This window comes from Dama dama, chromosome 18 (genome assembly GCF_033118175.1).
Source record: "Dama dama isolate Ldn47 chromosome 18, ASM3311817v1, whole genome shotgun sequence".
Classification (NCBI taxonomy): domain Eukaryota; kingdom Metazoa; phylum Chordata; class Mammalia; order Artiodactyla; family Cervidae; genus Dama; species Dama dama.
In genome coordinates, this window is record NC_083698.1 from 82,718,851 (window position 1) to 82,742,437 (window position 23,587).

Genomic DNA, 23,587 nt, shown 5'->3' on the forward strand with positions numbered 1-23,587 from the left:
CAGAAACAGAGTTTGTCAGAGGGCTTATAGCAGGCATCTGGAAAATATGGATGAAAAACTTTTCTGGAAAGAGTATGACATAGAACCAATAAAATACAGAGAATAACGGGCTTTGTTCCTCATACTGGATGTCATGCAATGAAAACGAACCCAGAAGTATAGTCACCTTCTCCATATGGCTGTCAAAACCATAAATGTATCTCTATAAAATCTTCCTGGCAGGTGGTATGGTTTTATTTTCTAAAAGGTTTAGCTCACGAGGCATTTGGCCACTTGTTGGAGATTCAAGCGAACTGTGGAGTGCCCTAAAGATCTTGACACATGGAAATACGGCAATTAACCAGAGTTATAATCTTCGTGGGTTTCCCATGTGGCTCTAGCGGTAAAGAACCCGCCTGCCAACCAAGAGACATAAGAGATGTGGATTAGATCCCTGAGTCAGGAAGGTCCAGGAGGGCGTGGCAATCCACTTCAGTATTCTTGCTTGGGAATACTGGGAAAGTCCCAATTCTTCAGACTTCCCTGTAGCTCAGATGGTAAAGAATCTGCCTGAAATGCAGGAGCCCCAGGTTTGATCCCTCAGTCAGGAAGATCCCCTGGAGAAGGAAATGGCAACCCACTCCAGTATTCTTGCCTGGGGAATTCCATGGACTGAGGAGCCTGGTGGGCTACAGTCCATGGGGTCGCAAAGAGTCAGACACGACTGTGCAACTAACACACATTCTTTCTTGCCTGGAGAGTCCTGTGGACAGAAGCGTCTGGCGGGCTAGAGTCTATGAGGCGGCAGGAGTCAGACACAACTGAAAAGATTTAGCACGCATACATAATCCCTGTGACATGCTGTGTACCACAGAACTAAACCTCTTCAATTCTAAAAGATAAGTCTGCTTGCTTCTAAGAGATATACTAGTTTAACTCACCAGGAGGGTGACTGTGGCCTTGGGAATGTCTATTCTACTTTATGAACTTTTTAGTTATTTGTGAAATTTTTCTTAATCACTCACTTCTCTATGTGTGTATGTAAAAAGAATCAGCATATCACATGCATTTTTTAGTTGTCCATTAGTCTTTAGTGAATTGTGATGTAGTAATAGAACAAACATCCTATCTAATGCCATTGCAGGAGTCTAAGCATTGGTACTACTAGGACAGGAGAGCTGGACAAGATGCACTTTACCTCCTCTAAGAGATGGCTGCTTTCTACGCACAGGTCATAACTCTATTAGAATAGTCAGTGCTGTGGATGGAAGGTCCATATCTCTCCCAAATTCGTATGTTGAAATCCTAACTCCCATTCCCCAATGGCTCAGCATGTAAAAAGTCCGCCCACAAAGCAGGAGACACAGGAGACGTGGGTTCAATCCCTGGGTCTGGAAAATCCCCTGGAGAAGGAGATGGCAACCCACTTCAGTCGTCTTGCCTGGAAAAGCCCATGGACAGAGGAGTGTAGTGGGCTACAGTCTGGGGGGTTGCAAAGAGTTGGACAGAACTGAGTGACTGAGAACAGTATGCACATTAATATGATGGTATTAGGAGACGGGGTCTTTGGGAAGTGATTAGATTGAGGGCTAATAGGATTAGGACTCTTTTTAGAGACCCTAGGACAATCCCTTTCACCATGTAAAGTTACAGGGAGAAGATGGTTGGCGGTGAACCAGGAAATCTAGCCCTCCCTAGACACTGAATCAGCTGGTGCTTTGATGTTAGACTTCCCAGCCTCCAGAACTGTCAGGAAGAAATTTCTGTGACCTTGACTTATAAGCCACCCAGTGTGAGGTATTCTGTTGTGGTAGCTGGAAATAACACAGTGTGTGCCCAAACTGCACCATGAAAGAAGAGAAATTCTGTAGGAAGATCCTAAGTAATGCTAAGCAATTGTCAACAAAGAATTTGTCATTTTTTAGATGATAGTACATATTTCTCAAGGGGACATCCTAAACTCAGTTGTGATTTCTTTAAATTACTGTCAAAGTGAAAATGTATTCATTTAAAAAAATACTCTGTGGTTAGCAAAGGTATTCCTTAGGTGATGGTATTTTAACTGAGCCTAAATGATAGGAGAGCCTTGCATGGAAGATTTAGAGGGAAAGTTTCAAGGAAGGAATGAGTTGGTGTGCTCCTAGTAAAACAAAAAAGCCAATATGGCAGAAGCAGAGTGAGGCAGGGGGAAGAATATTCCCAGGTAATGTCTAGATGGTAGGACATTGTGAAAAGGATGAATTTTACTGGGGAATGGGATGCATTCTTATTTTTATTAAGAGAGGAGTGATGTGATATGGTCTCTCTGGCTGATGCGTAGAGATGGAGTAGATGCCAAAGGGTGGAAGCAGAGAAGAAGGTTAATACCCAGTCCTTTTCTACAAGAGACCAGATGAAAAGTTGTCGATGATGGTGGTGGCAGAGTTAGGAGGAGATGTGGAAAAGGCTCATCAGTAATCCCATTCCTTTTCTTTCCCAGCAGGATGGATGAATGTGGTTTACAATACTGTACTATATACTTGAAAGTTGCTGAGAGAGTAGATCTCAAATGTTCTTACTAAGCCCTCTGCCAAAAAAACTGTAACCATGTGAGGTGAAGGGTGTGACAACTAACCTTAATGCATTAGTCATATCAATACAAAAGTATATCAAATTACTGCATTGCACATCTTAAACTTACACAGTATTAAATGTCAACTACCTCAACACTTTTATTTATATGAATTTGAACAGTTGTATATGCTTATAGTTACTAATCTAATTACTAGAACATATTACTATTGGCTTGGCCAAAAAGTTTGTTTTTTTCTGTAACATCTTATGGAAAAACAAGAATAAACTTTTTAACCAACTCAACAGTATTATCTTCATAAAATATTCAGCTAAATACACCAATTACCTCATAATCTTTCTCAGGGCAAAAATAGTTCAAAAACCTAAACAGTGTTTTAAAACTTGGGCAAAGTATGTGATGTTTACCATGGTAGCACTAATAGGAAAATGCTCATAATCACTTTAGTTTAGTGATTCTAAAATTGGTCAGAGGCTGAAAACTACAGACACATGAACACGGAATAGGAAGAAGTACTTATTCCCAAGTACAGAAGAAAATACAACACTGTGGTTTTTCTTGAATCTCTAATTGACATAGTTTAGCATTTTTCTTTTCTGGTGTAATAATCTTTACTGGCTTATCTATATGCTAAAAGATTTCCCACTAAAGTCAGAATGATAATTATATTTAACAATAAATGTCTTATGGAGGAGACTCATGTTATCTTAATGATGTTTTTATTAACACACTTAAAGGAGCTTTATTTATTCCTAGAAAGGTAGAAGGTACTATAGATCATGTAATTCAGTTCCTTTTACCAAATGGCTTCCCTGGTGGCTCAGATGGTAAAGAATCGGCCTGAAATGTGGGAGACCTGGGTTCGATCCCTAGATTGGGAAGATCCATTGGAGGAGGGCATGGCAACCCACTCCAGAATTCTTGCCTGGAGAATCCACATGGACAGAAGAGCCTGGTGGGCTACAGTCCACGGGGTCACAAAGAGTCGGACATGACCGAGTGACTAGGCACACGTAAGTATGGATACTTATTGAATAAATCACTTCAGTAAGAAAATTTAAAAGTACATACACTAACTTGAATCTATTGGATCTCTACTTCAGCAATCTCCTTATGTTCCTCCTCCACCCTCTTCTCTTCGTTATCACTAGCATTTCTGAACTGTCAGTACTATATTAAGTTCCTTTTTAGGTATTCTCTCATTTAATAATCACAAATGCTCTGTGAGGGAAGTGTTGTTTTTTTTTTTTTTTTTCAATCTCTTCAGTATAGGAGATTGAGGCACAAATCATTTAGGACACTTGGCCAAGTCATTCAGTCATTAGACAGTACAACAAGGATTTGGTATCAGAGCCCCTTCTCAACTTTCAGATTATAATACTTGTTGTTAGTCACCAAGTTGTGTCCAGCTCTTTTGTGACCCCATGGATGGTAGCCTGCCAGGCTCCTCTGTCCATGGGATTTTACCAGACCAGAATACTGGAGTGGGTTGCCATCTCCTTCTTCAGAGATTCTTCCCCACCCAGGGATCAAACCTGCATCTCCTGCATTGGCAGGTGGATTCTTTACCACTGAACCACCTGGGAAGCCCAGATTATAATACTATTTTTTCTCAATTTTAGTTACCATAAATTATTATCATTCTATTCATTTACATATCTGTTCAACTTACTATCATCATATTAGCATCTTTTAAGATCTAGAAATGTGGTAAACTCTTCTGGGTTAAAAAAAAAAGAAAGAAAAAAAAAAAAAAACCCCTGCAAATGACAAGCACACTACACCATATCTTAGATGACTTACATGTATTCGGAATTAGAATTTTTAAAAACCGTTACAACATGAAAAGGTGAAAAGGTTAGCAAAACCATTATATTCAATGAATTGAAAAGTGAACTAAATTGGGCAGCATGATTTATCCAGCTCTGTTCTTTCTCAAGATTGTTTTGGTTCTTTGTGGTCTTTCAGCAATTCTACTCCTGTGTATATGTCTGAAAAAAACAAGAGCACTAATTTGAAAGGATATATGCACCCCAATGTTCATAGCAGCATTACTTACAATTGTTAAGATATGGAGGCAACCTAGGTGTCTATCAACAAATGAATGGAGAAAGAAGTGTCTATCAACAAATGTCCATATATACATAAAGGAACACTACTCAGCCATTAAAAAAGAAATTTTGCCATCTGCAGCAACACTGATGGACTTGGAAGGCACTATGCTAAGTGAAATAAGTCAGACAGAGAAAGGCAAATAGTATAATATCAGTTACATGTGGAATCTTAAAAATGTAATCATCTAGTAGATAAAAAAGACACAGACACAGATATAGAGGACAAAATAGTAGTTACCAGTAGGAAGGGGGAAGCGGACCAAGAGGTGTGTGATGCTAAGTTGCTTCAGTTGTGTCCGACACTGTGAGACCCCATGGACTGCAGCCCACCAGGCTTCTCTGTCCGTGGGATTCTCCAGGCAAGAACACTGGAGTGGGTTGTCATGTTCTTCTCCAGGGAAGAGGTATAAACTACCAGGTATAAAATAAGCTCCAAGGGAATAGAGACACTGATGTAGAGAATAGACTTGTGGACATCGTGCAGGAAGAGGAGGGTGGGATGAACTGAGAGAGGGCAGCAGTGAAATATATAATTTCAATGTATAAAACAGATAGCTAGTAGGAAGTCGTTGTTTAGCAAGGGGAGCTCAGCCTGATGCTCTGTGATGACCTAGAGGGGTAGGAAGGGGGGTTGGAAGGGAGGCTTAGGAGGGAAAGGATATGTGTACACTTATGGCTGGTTCTTGCTGTTGTGTGGTAGAAAACAACACAACATTGTAAAACAATTACCCTCCAATGAAAAATAAAAGAGCATGCTCCAATGAGACCTTGCAAAACACAGGAAATATAGCCCACATTGCACAGTAAAGATAAATGGAGTGTAACATTTAAAAATTGTCAATCACTACACAGTACACCTATGTATATGTATGCGTATTCAGTCACTCAGTCATGTCTGATTCTTTATAATCCCATGGACCACAGCCTGCCAGGCTCCTCTGCCCATGGAATTTTTCCAAGCAAGAATACTGGAGTGGGTTGCCATTTTCTACTCCAGGGGATCTTCCTGACCCAGGGATCAAACCCGTTGTCTTGCATCTCCTGCACTGGCAGGCGAATTCTTTATCACTAGCACCACCTGGGAAGCCCTGTACACGTGTAATATATAATATTTTATATCAACTATATTTCAATAAATAAAAGTGAACTAACACTGTGAAAATATTCAATGTGCTTATAATACACACTGAAAGGACCATTTCATGGACAATTTTACATGGCTGTATAGCTAGACGGTGTGCTTAAGCCTTCATTTATATGGCCTATGAATAAAAAGTATAAAGAACCTTAGGCTTTGCATCTTGATGAAAGTGAAAGTGAAAGTTGCTCAGTCGTGTCCGACTCTTTGCCACCCCATGGACTATACAGTCTATGGAATTCTCCAGGCCAGAATACTGGAGTGGGTAGCCTTTCCCTTCTCCAGGGGATCTTCCCAAGACAGGGATCTAACCCAGGCCTCCCACATTGCAGGTGGATTCTTTACCAGCTGAGCCACAAGGAAGGCCCAAGAATACTGGAGTGGGTAGCCAATCGCTGCTTCAGCAGTTGCATCTTGATAGGTACTATTAAATACCATCATTTTGAACTATGTCAAAGCCAAAATACAGCCTAATGTTAACAAATCATTTCACCTGCAAATGAGCAGTTTACCTCATCAGTTTAAATGCTACTTTACCACACATTTAGAGATTAGGTAAATTGGCTGTTCAGTCATACTTAGTTTGTTGAGATGAGGATGCACATAAGGAAAATCACACTCAGTTACTATTAAATGTTACAATGATTCTAAGATTAAGTAGCAGTTGACTCAAATGTATTTCTGGCAAGAGCTCTCTTTTATGAAACAAATTTTACATCTACAAATGAGCACTCTACCTCATTAATTCAAATGCTACTTTATTGTACATTTAGAGATTAGATATGTTGGCTATTAAGTCATGCTTAGTTTGTTAAAATGAAGCACACAAGGAGAATCACACACGGTTATTATGTTATTATTACATGTTATAATGATTCTAAGATTAAGTAGCAGTTGACTCAGATTATTTCTAGTAAGAGCTCTCTTTTTTTGATATACTTGATAAGCACTGGATTCATTATCTTGTTAAACAAGCCTGCTTCTCTTCTCTTATTCTGATCCTAGGAATAAAAACAGAGATCGTCCACCTGATCAATATACCAGCAACCTGGAAGTTGTACCAGAGGTCTTTCCTTCAGTTCCTACCTCCAATTAAGAGTGAGAACCAACATAATTTATATCCTTACTATCTTTCCAGCACATCTCATCCTTCTGTTTATCAACACTGCTGTTGTCCTACTTCCAACCCTCTCATCTCCCGTCTTGGCTAATGCAATAATTTCCTAACTGGTCTTAGGCACCTAAGTTTCCTTCTGCCCTTTCATCTTCTTAAAATCTCAGGCAGAGGGGTGTGTTAAAATATGAAACAAATAATGTATCTCTTAAAGATTGTAATTTTTTAATGGATCCTCAAGAGAAACTTCAAAAGCCTTAGCATGAAATGAAAGCCATCTGTGAGGTGTCTTAATATGACCTCTCTGGCTCATTTCAGTTACCTGACTCCCTTACATCCTGTGGTCCAGCCATGATTCTGATGGTTTAGTTCAAGTAGACACTTTCCTGTCTAAGTCTCTCTTGAAATGCTTCATTCTGCTGTCCTTTTGCCAAATTACTGGTTTCCTCTGTTTATTCTTCACCCTGCACAGGCTTCTACTGTGGTCCATGCTATACTTCTGTACTTGATGATGTATCTCTTTCTTCCTATGAAGGTGCAAGGTCCATGAAGAAGGGACCATGTCTGTATTCTTAGTATTCAACAAAATCCCTGTCTCAGAGCAAGTGTTCAAATCTTTGTCGAATGAATGACTTGAATGCTCTATGAAGATTACTATATAGTTACTACATTATTATTCTGTATAAGAATGTATCGAGGGCTGTGTATCTTTCCATATTTTATGTGAAATATACAGTACTAAATACTTTAATGAGAAATCCTAATTTTAGACCATAATGTCCAACATCAGTCCGCTAAGAATTCTACTGGATATTCATTGTTATTTAGTCACTAAGTTGTGTCCAACTCTTTTGTGATTCCCACAGATTGTAGCCTGGGCTTCCCCTGGTGGCTCAGTAGTGAAGAATTCATCGGCAATGAAGCAGTCAGAGGAGACAGAGGTTCAATCCCTGGGTTGGGAAGATCCCCTGGAGGAGGGCATGGCAACCCACTCCAGCATTCTTGCCTGGAGAATCTCATGGACAGAGGAGCCTGGCGGGCTACAGTCCATAGGGTCACAAAGAGTACGACATGACTGAAGCGACTTAGCATGCACATACACATGAACTTTAGCCCACCAAGCTCCTTCGTCCATAGGATTCTCCAGGCAAGAATGCTGGAGTGGGTTGCCATTTCCTTCTCCAGGAGACCTTCCCAACTCAGGGATCAAACACGTGTCTCTTGCTTGGCAGGTGGACTCTTTACCACTAAGCCACCTGGGCAAGCTCGTCTACTGGATATAAATGTCAACTTTTGTCTCTCATTCCATTATTATTATTCCTTTGGGCATGCTTGTGGGATCTTAATTCCCTGACCAGTGATCAAACCCAGGGTCCCAGCAATGGAAGCCTGGAATCCTAACCACTGGACCCCCAGGGAATTCTATGTCTCTTATTTTAGTGAATGTACCAAAGGGAGTATTTCTTCTGTTCAGTTATGACTTGACAGCAGACTATTACATCCTGCAGAATTAGGAGAAAATGGAGATTTCCATTATTTCCTAAGTACGGTCACCAGTGTTGAATGCTGGCCAAAAGTTTGCTCATGTTTTAGCAGAGTTTTCCTTTTTTATTAAAAATATCAAATTATAAACCCAAGTTCCACAGTTTTAAAAAATTGGCAACTGGTAGTACTACTTCTTTGGTAAAAGGCAAGGAAGGATGAAGGGAGAGATGGGACGGAGGAGAGAAAGGAAGAGGAAAAATGAGAAGAAATGAAGAGAAAATACACATAGAAAGGTAAAGAGAGACAGAGGACTTGGTTTCAAAAAGCAAGACTCCTTGGATACAGACAACACTATACTTGTGTATGTAAATGTATGCTCCTTTTCTCAGTTGCCCATATGCCAGTTTGCATCCCACTCCTATCAGACATTGTCAAAAGCTCTCTTAATATGTAGCCCCAGGCAGCAGAATGAGTGCTTCTATCTTCCCCATATGGTGTAACAAGGATGGGTTAGGATTTGGGACTGCCACCTGTCCAAATCAGGCCTTTACAGGGCATTCACTGCAACAGCTCATTGGAATAGGCAGGTTTGCAACATGGCATCATCCAAGAATGTTGTGACCTTATACCAGAGGTATGGAAGTAGAAAGAACTGCTCAGAAGGATTCTCACATAGCAGTTATGAGAACATAAGTGGAGGACCAGCATCTACTTTGTTGATAAAAGTATTTTTTTCCAAAAGATTCCATGTTTTTCAAATTCCATGTTTTTCCAAAAGATTCCATGTTTTTCAAATACCACCTTGTTGAAAATAGGAAAGCATCAGTGACATCAAACCCAATGGTACAATTAGAAATGGCAAAAAAAAAAACAAAAACTGCTTAAATAAAAGGTAAACTGGGGTGCAGATGTGCCCAATTATTTTGAGCATTAATTAATTAATCCCAATAATAAATTAGTGTTGATTATTTACATACCCCAAAGAGTCTTACATTTACAAAAGTACTTGTCATAGGCTTTTAACAGTCAGATTTCAACAGAGAATTTAAACTTGATCCAATTAGTAACAGTTACTAAGACAATAATCACTGGAAAAATTAAGAATAAGCAGATAAAAGAGTTCATGTATCGTGTTTAGGGTTCATGTATCTCCTTTAGGGAGAGGGGAAAGGCTACCCACTCCAGCATGCTGGCCTGGAGAATTCCATGGAGTCCATGGGGTTGCAAACTCAACTGAGCAACTTTCACTTTCTCCCTGTTGACAGATGCATATAATGGGATCCCCATCATATGAAGTATGAAGTTCAGGAGAAAAGCCAGGAGGACTGTAGCCTAAAACAGCATTATGTAAAAAGAAAACACACACACACACAAAAGCAAACCAAACGTACTCCCCACTCAAATATAGGAACAGTACCCAACCACGAGTCTGGGACATTAAGTAGCCACTCAGTAAATATGTGTTTACTGAGTAAGTATCAATAAAAATCTCACCCCTAAAGGAAACTGAGAGCATCCCACTGAAGTTTAAGTAAAATAGAGAATGCTTCAGGTTTTATTCTCCATTAATTAAACACATGATCAGCAATTTTATATAGTTTGGTAATATTTAATTTATACCATATTGGGATGAGAACCTCCTAAAACCACACCCAACCCTCCCTTTCCTGTCAGTGCACTTAAAAAAAAAAACTATTTGTCTATTTGGCTGCACCATGTCTTAGTCATGGCAGGCAATATCTTTTAGTTACAGCACATGGGATCTAGTTCCCTGACCAGGGATGGAACCTGGATCCTCTGCATTAGGAATGCAGAGTCTTAGCCACTAGACCACCAGAGTAGTCCAGGGCTCTTGTTAAAAAGTCTCTCTCTCCCTTGAGATAGGTTAGAAGGAGTGAGAGCACTGATGTTATAATGTTTATAATTTGGGGGGGGCAACAAATCCAACAAATCCAAGTTTAAAACTATAATTAAAAATGTCATAGCACATAGTACATATAATTGAATTGCAGCTTTATAATCTGCTGCATTATAGTTAGTAGTGCCCATAGTGGTGCCCATGGATGGGCATAGTAGTATATGCCCATCTCCATTAGATTATATCCTTTTCAAGGGCAGGAATTGTTTTTTATTCATGTATCAGTAAGGTGACTGAGAGTTAGTAAATCGCAGGCATTCAGACCCTGTTTCCTGAAGAATTAACTCAGGGAAAAACAAAGTAATATAATCATTCAGCAACTTCTATTTTAGTCCTCAGTCATGTCCAACTCTTTTGGGATGCCATGGACTGTAGCCTGCCGGGCTCCTCTGTCAAGGGATTTTCCCGAAAAGAATACTGGAGTGGGTTGCCATCTCCTTCTTCAGGGGATCTTCCCGACCCAGGGATTGAACTGGTGCCTCCTGATTGGCAGGCAGATTCTTTACCACAGAGCTACCTGGGAACATTCAGCAACGCTTAAGGCAAAAATAAACAGAAAGTCTTGTGGTCTAGCAATTCTCATGCTGTCTTTCATGAGATTAGTATTAAAGCCAAATGGGAAAGTCTGGAATTTTACTCCAGTTACACACAGCCTTCTGATCTTTGGGGTTATGTCCCTCAATACCGTCCTGGTAATGGAAACAATTAAGTATGGCTGTAACACTAACTTCTAAGAAAATACACAAACAGATTAAAATTTAATGTCTACATGTAGTAAAGATTTGAGAGAAGAATTCAATATAAAGAAAGCTAGTGACTCATTGCATTTACCTTCCTTTTACTATACTGGTGGGTAAAACAAGTTTGACACACAATTCTGAATTTAATCAACTTTGGGATCGGGGTCATTTTCGCATTTTACTGGTCATTTCATCGTTTGTAAGAGCGTTATAAATCTAAGTGGGCACACGGCCCTGCTATAATCTAGAAGTTACATTCAACTGTGCCTAGTAGATGCATGTACAGACCTATCTGTAAACACTAATTTGTGAATTTCAGACGTACAGCTCAGTTAAGCACTGAAGGAGAACGACATGCAGGTGCCAGCCTTCCACATTTCAAAGCCTGAAGATTAACCTAATATACAATATGGTGACCTAACTGTTCTTCATTTGAAAGAAATCTGAAAAATAATCTCTGATACAGCCGAAGTGTGAGAATAACCCAGCGGGATTTCCACCTCTTCATTTCTTAATGAGTTTTTTGATAATGAGAGGTGACTTTGCCAGTCACTCTGGGCTCTATTATGGCTAATTTGACTCCACTTCACTCTCCTTGTTAATTATTAACACTAGCCTTTTTATCCTCACGAGACTACATTCCAATTTTTCTTTTTTCGATTTTTATGAGCCCATCTTTATGAAGGTGAAAGTCTTGGAGAATAGGTTTTCACTTAGTATAGAACCTGAACATTTATTATTCGTTTAGGCAGAGATGCTGTGACACTGATTATGCAAGCACGGGTGTTCTTTGGGACGGCTTTAGTGTGATAGCAATGTGAAAAAGGCTGTTAATTAAAGAAGAAGCGCCATGGTATTTTTCACCCGGGAATCAGTTCCCAATAGAATGGTCATTTGCCACTTGCTAGCATATCCACAGATTAAAAGGTGACTAGCTCCAAGGGTTTGCCTTTCGGTAGTCCTGAGAGGAAAGATTTGTGCTATTTGCAGATGGCTTTCATTTGTCAGAAGCAGTCACTAGCCCTACCTATTATCCACAGGACAATTGTGGAAAATAGCACACAAGGATAGAGTCTATTTGTACCAGCTTCACAGTCATTCAGGATCATTCAACTATCATGCTAATTGCTTCATTATGAAAACATTTATTTTCACTAATTTTAATACATCTCTTTTTCAAAACTATTTCCTTAGATACCATTTAAAGTGATTATCCATCTAATTAAGGCATTAGTTGGGGAGAGTGCATCAGGATGGATGGAGGCAGGGTGGAGAGGCAAATGGGGGTTCAGTCTTTTTTGGACAGAAATGAAGGAGCCCAAGTTTGTGTTCTTCATCAGTTCTGCTCTGGGAACCAGTGGATGAGCCTGTGAGGGGCAGGAGATTGGGGACAGTAGCTAAAATTGTGGTGTAGCTGGTTCTCTTCCCTTGAGGAAAATCATGTCGCATCTCCAAGGATTCTCAAGTCTAAGACTTTTCCTAATCATGCACAACTGGAAGGAAACACACCTACCCCAGACACAATTCTTCGCTTCCCCTTCTTAAAACAGCAACCAAATTCGCTATCTTGAATCTCTTTCCCCTCTAATTTGTCCAGCCCCTGGAATTCTTGTCATGGATGTTTTACAGTGTACATGCTAAGACAATACTTTATCTGGTCCTTTCTGCATGCTTTAACCAACCTACTTCTTCTACCTCTATAACTCAAGGCCCTGATAAACTTATTAGGCAGGAATATAAGTTTTAATGGGCTTCTCTTTACAGATGGTAAAGAATGGGTCTGTGATGCAGGATACCCTGGTTCGATCCCCGGGTCAGGAATACACCCTGGAGAAGGAAATGGCAACCCACTCTGGTATTCTTGCATGGAGAATTCCATGGACAGAGGAACCTGGTGGGTTTTAGTCCATGGGGTAACAAAGAGTCAGCCGTGACTGAGCAACTAACACTTTCACTTTCAAAAGCTTAAAGAATCTACTATCTTTAAAGATATTATCTTATTTTCTAATGTCCCCAGAATTGCATCTGTTATTGCAGACCAAGTGTTCAGGCTCCAACTCACTGCTCTACTGGTTTCCTGTCAGCAAGCCCCAGCTGAGGTGCCTCGCCTCCTAGATGGAAAATGGAGATACTTGCCTAAGATCCTCTCCGCTCCCCTAAAGATAAACACTTATTTTTAAATATCAAAGCATAAATGTTTTCACAAAATAAAGATGGTAAATATTCAGTGTGAATAGCTAAATTATTCATTAAAAAACAAAGACAACTCAGCTATAATGCTTCCAAGCACAAATAAAGCACCCATTCTAACTAATATCTCTGTTAGAGACACATTAGTAATTTTTATTTTGGAAAAGCAGACATAAGTATGTGACATTATTAATAATAAATCACAGCCATTTAAAATTTTTGTATAATTCGTGGTATGCCACATGTGGGGTAACAGCTGCTGCTGCTGCTGCTAAGTCACTTCAGTCGTGTCCGACTCTGTGCAGCCCCATAGACGGCAGCCCACCAGGCTCCCCCGTCCCTGGGATTCTCCAGACAAGAACACCGGAGTGGGTTGCCATTTCCTTCTCCAATGCATGAAAGTGAAAAGGGAAAGTGAAGTCTCTCAGTCATGTCTGACTCTTACTGACCCCATGGGCTGCAGCCCACCAGGCTCCTCCGTCCATGGGATTTTCCAGGCAAGGGTACTGGAGTGGGTTAACATTGCCTTCTCCGGGGTAATAGCAAGCACTACTATTCAACAAATCATCTCACCTAACAAGATTGGACAGTTCAGAGCAATCTGTTTCTATTTTACCTCTGGCTAGTTAAGATTGAAATTAATTACTATTTGGACTATAATTCTAATTGGGTCAATATGGTAAAAACTGTCATACCATGGCAGTGATGTAAGAATTTTTCTTTGGGGACACGGTGGTAAAAGGGTAGAAATTTTATGTTTTCCCATAAACTTTCCAAAAGGACAATTTGGGGGCAGCTTTAGGTTGACACTTAACATTTGAACTGAATTCACTAAACGACCATCTGAACATTTCAGGAATTTAATAAAACAAACACATAACTATTAACAATAACCTTCATTATTATAATATTCTTCATCACTATACTATAAGCAAAAAAAATTATGTCTTAGCACCTAGTGAGATATTATTAATACTAAGCGGTCTTGACTTTGGATGGTAACTTCTGAGTTTGAGTTGAAAGTTACTGTGTTCTATTTCAATTCCCCAGACCACATCCTTTTCCCAATACCAAAAGGAAATTATGGCACAGGGGAACTTTTCTATTTACCTGACTACACAGAGGAGCTGTTTTTCTCTGAAATAATTGATGCTTTCTAAAATACGTTAATCACTGAATAATCAAACCTAGATCCAGACTTGCCCCCCAAATGGACAGCACTCAAAAGAGATCATTAATAAGTGCTTGTGATTAAGTAACATGTACAAAAATGATGAAACACACGATGTTATGCATTTGATAGTAGCCAATATTATATAAATGGTTTATACAGGAGAGGAATATGACATTCTTTTGAATTAAACATTTGGTTAAAAATCACATTTCTCTTTTAAAAATCAATTTTTCTCTTTTTAATGTTTTTTTTTTTGGGACATTTTAAGAGATCTTAAAAATAAAATTTAAAAGATGCTAATTTATTGGTATTACAGCAGAGGTTCCCAAAGAAAATTTCTAAGAAATCTATAACATATTTTGCTTTCTCTATAAATAAATTGCAATATATTGAATAAGTTAAATCATCTTTACTGTGAGCATTAATAAGTACTTTCATCTTAAAATAACCCTCTAATAAATCTAAATATGGTTGATTCTTGAATTTTCACGCAAGTGGAGAAAAGCAATGTTAGAAATAATCCTATACTTATTTATTTTCATTTAGGGACTTAATGTATAATACATTCATCATTTTTGGCAGCAGGTTTATTGCTATATATTTATTGTAAGACAATATTAAACCTGACTTGTAATTTCTTAGCAGAAAAAAATGATGCTAAGAGGCTGGGAAAGAAGAAGGTCATTTGAAGTCTGCTACCTGGCAGGAGGGAACTAAACTAAAACTTAAAAACTGGGAGAAGATAATTTGCAGAATAAATAATTCACATATGGATAACTGTGGGTGTAGCAACTCCTAAGAGCAGACATTGTTGCTGAAACTGAAGTAGGAATTGTAGCTTAGTTCTTTGACTTTTTAATAAGACGTTTTTGGAAATTAAATTGGATAAGAGAATGAAAAGATGGCCAAAGGAATCACGATTGAAATTTTAACTGATTAATATCTAAAATATTTATTTAGCATTCATTTTACACGAGCTATTGTCTTCTTTAATCCTCACCACCAATGACACTGTACGTACTATTCTTTCTTTATTTTATAGATAAAGAACTTAAAGTTTACCAAGATTAAGTGATTGTCAAAGGTCAGGTAGCAACTAGCAGAGACAGATGTGAATCTGTTGGGCACTAAAGCCCATGTTATTAATTACTACCACATGACGCCCCTGTTGCTAAAACAAAGGTTCCTACCCTGATATCCAAAATACAGATGACCATGGGGAGTCCAATATTACACACAATTTCATATCTATGTAGATGTTTTTTCCCAATAAAAGAGTTGTAGTTGTAGCATAGACTCAAAGGGATGAATAAATAACCAAAGGAAGGTAAGAAATGATGGACTAGAGTGATGAAAAAAATCAATAGAGTACTTAAAAAAAAAAGATAAAAGTCCAAAAAATGACTTAAGTTTAAACCTAGAAATACATAGTGATATCCTGGAAAGAGAGAAGTAAAAAGATCTGGAGTTTTCAAAGACAGCAAGTGTGAACTGTATCACCGGTGTGACTGAGCTCCGGGGAAAGAGGGCAGTCGTGGGCTGCAGGAAGACAAGGCAGAAGACGGGGAGCTCTCTGGGGCCTGGGTTACTCAAGTCCTGTTGTGGGCACTGTGTTCTACTCAGCACCACACTCCAGAGCAATATTGCAAAATGGAGTGAGGTCTTTTTAGGGGAAGCTGATAAGAATGGTAATGGGCATGAAAATGCTAAGAGTTAAATGACTGGGAATAATGGCTGGGAAAAGAACATATGCAACAAAAGAAGGACAATTCCACTGACTTAACAGAATAAGTCAGAACCAGAGGTTAGGAGGACACGGAGTTCAACCTGGCTTATAGTGAGAGGAATGTTCTAGAATAGGGAATTAGCAACCCCAAGACCACTACAAATGTTGAAGCAAAGGCTGCCAGTAGAAACCAAACTTAAGTTAAAGGGAAATTAAAAAAAAAAAATTACACTTTCTAATTGGAGTATAATTGCTTTGTAACATCGTATTAGATTCTGCTGTACAGAAAAGTGAATCAGATAATACGTATACATATACAACCTGCCTGTTGAGCCTCCCTCCTACCCCTGGAGGCCATCACAGAGCACCAAGCTGAGCTCCCTGTGCTAGAAAGCAGCTTCCCACTAGCTAGCTATTTTACACTTGGTAGTGTATTCATGTCAATGCTACTCTCTCAATTCTTCCCACCCTCTCTTGCCCTACTGTGTCCACAAGTCTGTTCTCTGTGTCTGCATCTAAAAAAATCATCATAGGAAAGGCCCACAGGAAACTACATGCTAAGAAACACCTCCAAAAACTCTGATGAAAACCTGTGTCGATACAATCTGCTAGAAGACCATGGACCAGAATCATGATAAAAGTTATTAATGCATTGGAAAAAAATGTCTCAGTAGAGAACCTTTATATTCTCTTTAATTTCTAAATGAGAGAGAGCAAGCCATACCACAGGGCAACATTACTATCATCTGTAGAACCAAATCTGGTCCGCAAACATTAGCACACTGTGGATTAGCAGAAGCCTTGATATGGTAGGACATCTAGAATAATAAGTTTCTAGGATGTATTTCAGGGATGTTAGCATTCTCAGGTACTTAAGAAATATTGATCTTTGACGATTTTCTGATTCACAAGGTACAGTGAGAAGGTCCCTGTGTTATCGCTAATCCTGAAGGCAGGAGGGTAGGCATAAGAGCAACTTTGGGGCCAGTGGAACAATGTGAGTGTTGCTGGCCTCCCGTGGACCCTAGCCAGATATACCTGGGGAATGAGTAAACATGTTACCTGGGTCGATCCTTGTTGAGTGAGTGCTAGAACTCTGTAAATACACACTTACACACACGATGTTCTCTCCTCTTCCTCATTTAACACACTAAAAGAAATACAAATGCTTACCGTCATTTCTGAGGAAATTATTAAGCAGTTGGAAAAGAGGAAAACTGTCCCAGGAGTCTTGTGGCTGTGCTTCAAGTGCTGTATCCATATCTACTGTGAATAAAGCCCAAAATTTCTCTGCATGCTCTGCCAATAAATCAGGCCACCAGGCAAATGCCTGTGAACAAATAGAGAAATAATGTAAACATAGATTACTTGTTAGAAACATACACAAATACTGTGAAAATGTGATTAAAAGTGAAATTGTAGAACATTATTGGAGAATATGATACCAAATGCTTTACTATTTCTAGTCATAGAGAAAAAGAATTGAAATAAACACACCAAAATATTCATAGTAGTATGAATAAATTAAGACATAGAAGGAATTTTTGTTTTACATATTTTTCTAATCTTTTAAATTGATGTATTTTTAGAAATAAAATGTCATTTTATATTTTAACTCTATATTAGATTTCATATTTATCAATACAAAATTTGCTTACTATTTAAATATATATCCGTCAAATTATTTCTCATTGAAAAAATTACATTTTACTTGTAGTACTTTTTTATGAATCAAAATCTAAAACTAAAACACACATTCAGAGAGAGGGATTTCCTGTCCCTCCAGTGTAAATTAGGTCCCACTAGATAGGACCTAAAAACTCTCTGCTGTTTAGATGGGTAAAAAAAATATTTACTTTTTAGGAAGTTCTCGAAAATAATGTGACCTGTCCATGGAAACCGGAAGCAGGTCCACCAACCAGCCCACCTATGGAGCCGACCAACCAGACCACCTAAAATGCCTGGCTGAGCTGACTGGTGGAGCCAGTCTGTAAAGAAAGCAGGAAGTGGCAGTCTCTTCAATGCACGACAATAACGCAAGACTACAGGGGACAGGAAGAGCCTAGAAACAGGACACCAAACAACGAAACAAAGCTCCCACAGCCAGTTTCAAAGAGATGGAGACCTACAAGGCCCCCAAAAAGTTCAAAACCTGTTTCAGGGCACCTCAGTGAGCTACAAGAGGAAAAAATAGGTAACTAAATGAAATCAGGAAAATAACATAAGAAAAAATGAGAAGTTCAATAAAGAGAACAATAGAAGAGAAGCAATTTTTATTCTGCAGCTGAAGAATACAACAACCAAAAAGTTTAAAGGGTAGCTTCAACAGCAGACCTGATCAAAATAGACGAGTGAAGCAATGAACTTGAAAACAAATAATTTGAAATTATCTAGTCAGAGGAATGAAAAAAAAAAAGAATGAAAAAGACTGAAGAAAGCCTATGATATTTGTGGTACATCCTCAAGTGAACCAATCTGATATGTATTATTAGAGTCCCAGAAACAAAAAGAGACAGAAAACTTATGTAAGGAAACAATGACTGAAAACTTCCCAAATCTGGGGAATGAAGTGGACATACAAATTGATGAAGCCCAAAAGACCCAAGCTGGGTTGACTTATAGTGAGACATATTATAATTATGAAATGTCAAAAATTATAAAGATAAAGAGAGGATTTTGAAAGCAGCAAGAGAAAAATGACTCATCATATAAAAAAATAAGGCTAATATTATCAGATTTCTCAGCAGAAACCCTGGAGGTTTAGAGGGAGTGGTAAGATATACCCAAAATGCTAAAGAAAAACTGCTAACCAAGAATACCATACACAGCAAAACTGTCCTTTTAACAATGAAGGCAAGATAAAGACTTTCCCAGACTTAGCGAGTTCGTCACCACTAAACTTGCCTTATAGAAAAGTGTGAAAGAAAATTCTCCAAGTTGAAACAAAAGGATGCTAAATCTAACATAAATATGTATGAAAGTATAAATATCACTGGTAAAGGTAAATATATAGACAAATAATACTGTAATGCTGGTGCATAAATAACTTTAAACTGTACAATAAAATTCAAAAGAGGAAGGTATTAATAATAACTATAACCACAAAAATTTGTTAAGGGATATATATTATTAGTACAGAAGAGGTAAAATTTGATACCAATAACATAAAGTGTATTCAGGAAGTAAAACTGCAGGGTTTTGTATGTGACTGGAGTTAAAAGTTTAAAGTAGATGGTGAAAAGATCTGAAGTCCAACTGAAAGCTAAGTCTTATCTATCAATAATTTTAAATGTAAATGGATTAAACTCTTCAATCAAAAGACACAGAGCGGCTGAATGGATAAAACCACAAGATACAACAATAAGGTTGCTGCCTATGAGAAACTCACTTTAAGGACACAGATAGGCTGAAAGTGAAGGGGTAGAAAAAATATTCCATGCAAATGATAACCAAAAGTGACCAGGAGTGGCTATACTTACATATGTTAACAATAACCACAAGAAACAAAAAAGGTCATTACATAATGGGAGAGGGTCAATTCATCGGAAAACTAGGATAATTATAAATATATAAGCATGCAAATGGTTGGAAAGATGCCCTGGAGGAGGGCATGGCAACCCACTCTAATATTCTTGGCTGAAATATCCCATGGACTGAGAAGCCTGGTGCCCTATAGTCCACAGGGTTGCAAAGACTCAAACATGACTGAGTGAATGAGCGTGCATGCACACACATGGGATATAAAATCAACATACAAAAATCATGTGCATTTATATGCACACTAATAACAATCTGAAAAAGAAATTAGAAATCAAGAAACAACAGAGTAAAAATTCTTAGAAATAAACCTAACCAAACAGGTGAAAGATTTGTAAACTACAAATTATAAAACACTGATAAAAGAAACTAAAGTAGTCACAAATAAATGAAAACTATCCAGTGTCATGGATTGGAAGAGTTTATATTGTTAAAATGCCCATATTATCCCAAACTATCTACAGTTTCAACACAAACCCTATCAAAATTCCATTGAACTTTTTTTACAGGAATAGAAAAAAAAAATTCTAAAATTCATATGGAATCACAAATGACCTCAGATAGCTAAAATAATCTTAAGAACAAAGCTGAAGACACCACACGTTCTGATATCAATATAGGTATATTACTAAGCTGTGGTAATTAAATCAATCTTGCACTAACATCAATACAGACACCTAGGCCAATGACACAGAATACTGATCCCAGAAATAAATCCACACATACATGATCAACTAACCTTCAGAAAGGTTATATTCTGGAGGAATATAAAATGAGGAAAGGACTGTCCCTTCAATAAACAGTGCCGGGAAAACTGGATATCCACAAACAAAACAATCAAATTGGACTACTGTTTTGCACCATATATAAAAATCAACTCAAAAAGCATTAAATACTTAAACTTAAGACATGAAACTATTAAACTCCTGGGGGAAAACACAGAGAAAAAGCTTCTTAACTTTGCCTTGGCAATGGTTTCTCAAATATGACACCCAAAGCACAGATAACATAAGCAAAAACAAGAAAATCATCAAACTAAAAACTTAATGAACAGCAAAGAAAACAATCAACAAAGGAATGAGAGAAAATATTTGTAGGCCATATAAAGGATAAAGGGCTAATATCCAAAACATATAGTACACTCCTACAACTCAAAGCAAAAACAAAACAAAACAAAAAATAAATAACATGACTAAAAGATGTACATAGGACCGAACAGACATTTTCCCAAAGAAGACCAACAAATGGTCAACAGGTATATGAAAAGGTTCAACATCACTAATCATCATTTGATCTTCAAATGCAAATGAAAAGCACAATGAGATATTACCTCACACCTGTTAGAGTGGCTATTATTTACAAAAGCAAAAGGTAAGTTTTGTTGAGGTTGTAGAGGAAAGAGAACCCTTGTACACTGTTGATAGAAATGTAAATTGGTGCAGTCACTATGGAAAACAGTATGAAAGTTCCTTCAAAGATTAAAAATAGAACTCTCATATGACCCATCAATCCCACCCCTGGGTATATTTCTAAAGGAATTGAAATAAGAATCTCAAAGAGATATTTACACTGCCACAGTCAATGCAGTACTAGTCACAGTAGCTAAGCACAGAGGGTATGGCAACTCACTCTAATATTCTTGCTTGGAGAATCCCCATGGACAGAGCAGCCTGGTGGGCTACAGTCCTCAGGGTTGAAAAGAGTTGGACACAACCGAAGTGACTGAACATGTGTGCAAGACACAGAAGCAAGCCATCACTTTGTCGACAAAGGTCTGTATAGTCAAAGCTATGTTTTTTCCAGTAGTCATGTACGGATGTGAGAGTTGGAGAATTTTTGCATTCAAATTGTGGTGCTGGAGAAGACTCTTGAGAGTCCACTGGACAGCAGGGAGATGAAACCAGTCAGTCCTAAAAGAAATCCACCCTGAGTATCCATTGGAAGGACTGACACTCTGAAGCTCCAATACTTTGGCCACCTGATGTGAAGAGCTGATTCATTAGAAAGGCCCCTGATGCTGGGAAAGATTGAGGGCAGGAGCAGAAGGGGGCGACAGAGGATGAGATGGCTGGATGGCATCACCGACTCAACGGACACGAATTTCAGCAAACTCCAAGAGATGGTGAAGGACAGGGGAGCCTCGGGGGCTGCAGTCCATGGGGTCACAGAGAGTTGGACATGACTTAGTGACTGAACAACAATAACAAAAGCCCACAAATGAATGACTAGAAAACAAAATATGATATGTACACACAATAAAATAATTTTCACCTGAGAAAAGAAGGCAACCATGCCATTTGTAGCAACATGATTGAACCTGGAGGACATTATATTAAGTAAAATAAGCCAGACACAGAAGGACAAATACTTTACATAGTCATACTTTATGACTTACATGAGGAATCTAAAATAGTCAATTTCAGAGAAGCAGAGAGTGGAATGGTCATTTCAGAGAGTAGATTGACTGGGGAAAGGATGTAAAAGGAGGGTATTCGTGAAAGTGTGGTGGTACAAAGATTCAGTTAAATAAGGTGAACACATCCTAGAGGCCTACTAACAGCACAGTACCTACAACACTGTATTGTATACTTGACATTTTGCTTAGAAGGTATATCTTATTTTTAGTATTCTCATTATGTGCCTGTGTGAGTCACTCAGTTGTGCCTGACTCTTTGTGAGCCCCGTACTATAGCCCACCAACATCCTCTGTCCATGGAATTCTCCAGGCAAGAATACTAGAGTGGTCTGCCATTCCCTTCTCCAAGGGTTTTTCCCAACCCAGGGATCAAACCCAGGTCTCCTGCATTGCAGGTGGATTCTTTACTGTTTAAGCCACCAGAGAATACTCACACAAAAAATAATGTGAGCTTCTCTGGCTATAGTATCTCAGTTTTGTTTTAATCTGAATTTTTCTAATTTTGGATGAATTTAACATTTCTCATATGTTTTAGGGCTCTCTTTATACTGTCTTTAGTGAAATGTCTCTCAGGTCTTCCCCCTTCCCCTTTTTAAATGTAGCTTTTGATAGCACTATAACTTTTTAACCAAGTAACTATAAAATTATCACACGCATTTGTGTGATACGGATATTTTTGTTATTCTTTCAATTAAAAATGTTAGAAAAAGTTTCACCATATTACACTTAGAGAAGCCCATATTTATTTTGAAGAACTTTTTAAGAACATGTGAGATTTGTGGTTGCAAAACTCCATCAATTTCTTCCAATATAATTTCAATTATAACAAAAAGAGCCAAACCATAAACCAAAAAAAGTGGATTATAAGATATTGACATATTGAGTATTTTCTTAAAAACTTTTGCCACAATAATAATGTTCAATATATTTATAAAAAATATTGTGTAACTAATTATTAGGTGGAAATGGAAGAAAACAGTAGGTAAAGAAAAAGGGTGGCGCAGTACAAATAACAAACTCTAGTGTTGCTGCTGCTGCTAAATCGCTTCAGTCGTGTCCGACTGTGTGACCCCAAGGACGGCAGCCCACCAGGCTCCCCTGTCCCTGGGATTCTCCAGGCAAGAACACGAGTGGGTTGCCATTTCCTTCTCCAGTGCATGAAAGTGAAAAGGGAAAGTGAAGTCGCTCAGTCGTGTCCAACTCTTCGCGACCCCATGGACTGTAGCCCACCAAGCTCCTCCGTCCGTGGGACTGTCCAGGCAAGAGTACTGGAGTGGGTTGCCATTGCCTTCCCCAATATTTGTGGCAGACAATACTCTGAAAGCTATGTTTGTTTACTCAGTGAAGTTGGAAACAGCGGCAAGTAAGACTATCTCTGAAAATGGAAGAGTACTGAGATTTTGAACTTGGTGAGACTTGAGTGCTCACGGGCAAATCAGTTCTTGGATGGATTTCCACTTCCTCATCTTCAAATTGGCAGTAAC

General features: G+C 38.5%; 1 protein-coding gene across 7 annotated transcripts in view; it reads right to left on the bottom strand.

The window, feature by feature from the left end:
- Window positions 1-23,587, bottom strand: part of CADPS2 (calcium dependent secretion activator 2) — a 555,077-nt gene that overhangs the window by 69,441 nt on the left and 462,049 nt on the right. For all 7 annotated transcript variants that reach the window (XM_061165698.1, XM_061165697.1, XM_061165696.1 and 4 more), the window contains one exon: window positions 17,324-17,480. In XM_061165698.1, coding sequence (XP_061021681.1) covers window positions 17,324-17,480 — 157 coding nt within the window. The remainder of the gene's footprint in view (window positions 1-17,323; window positions 17,481-23,587) is intronic.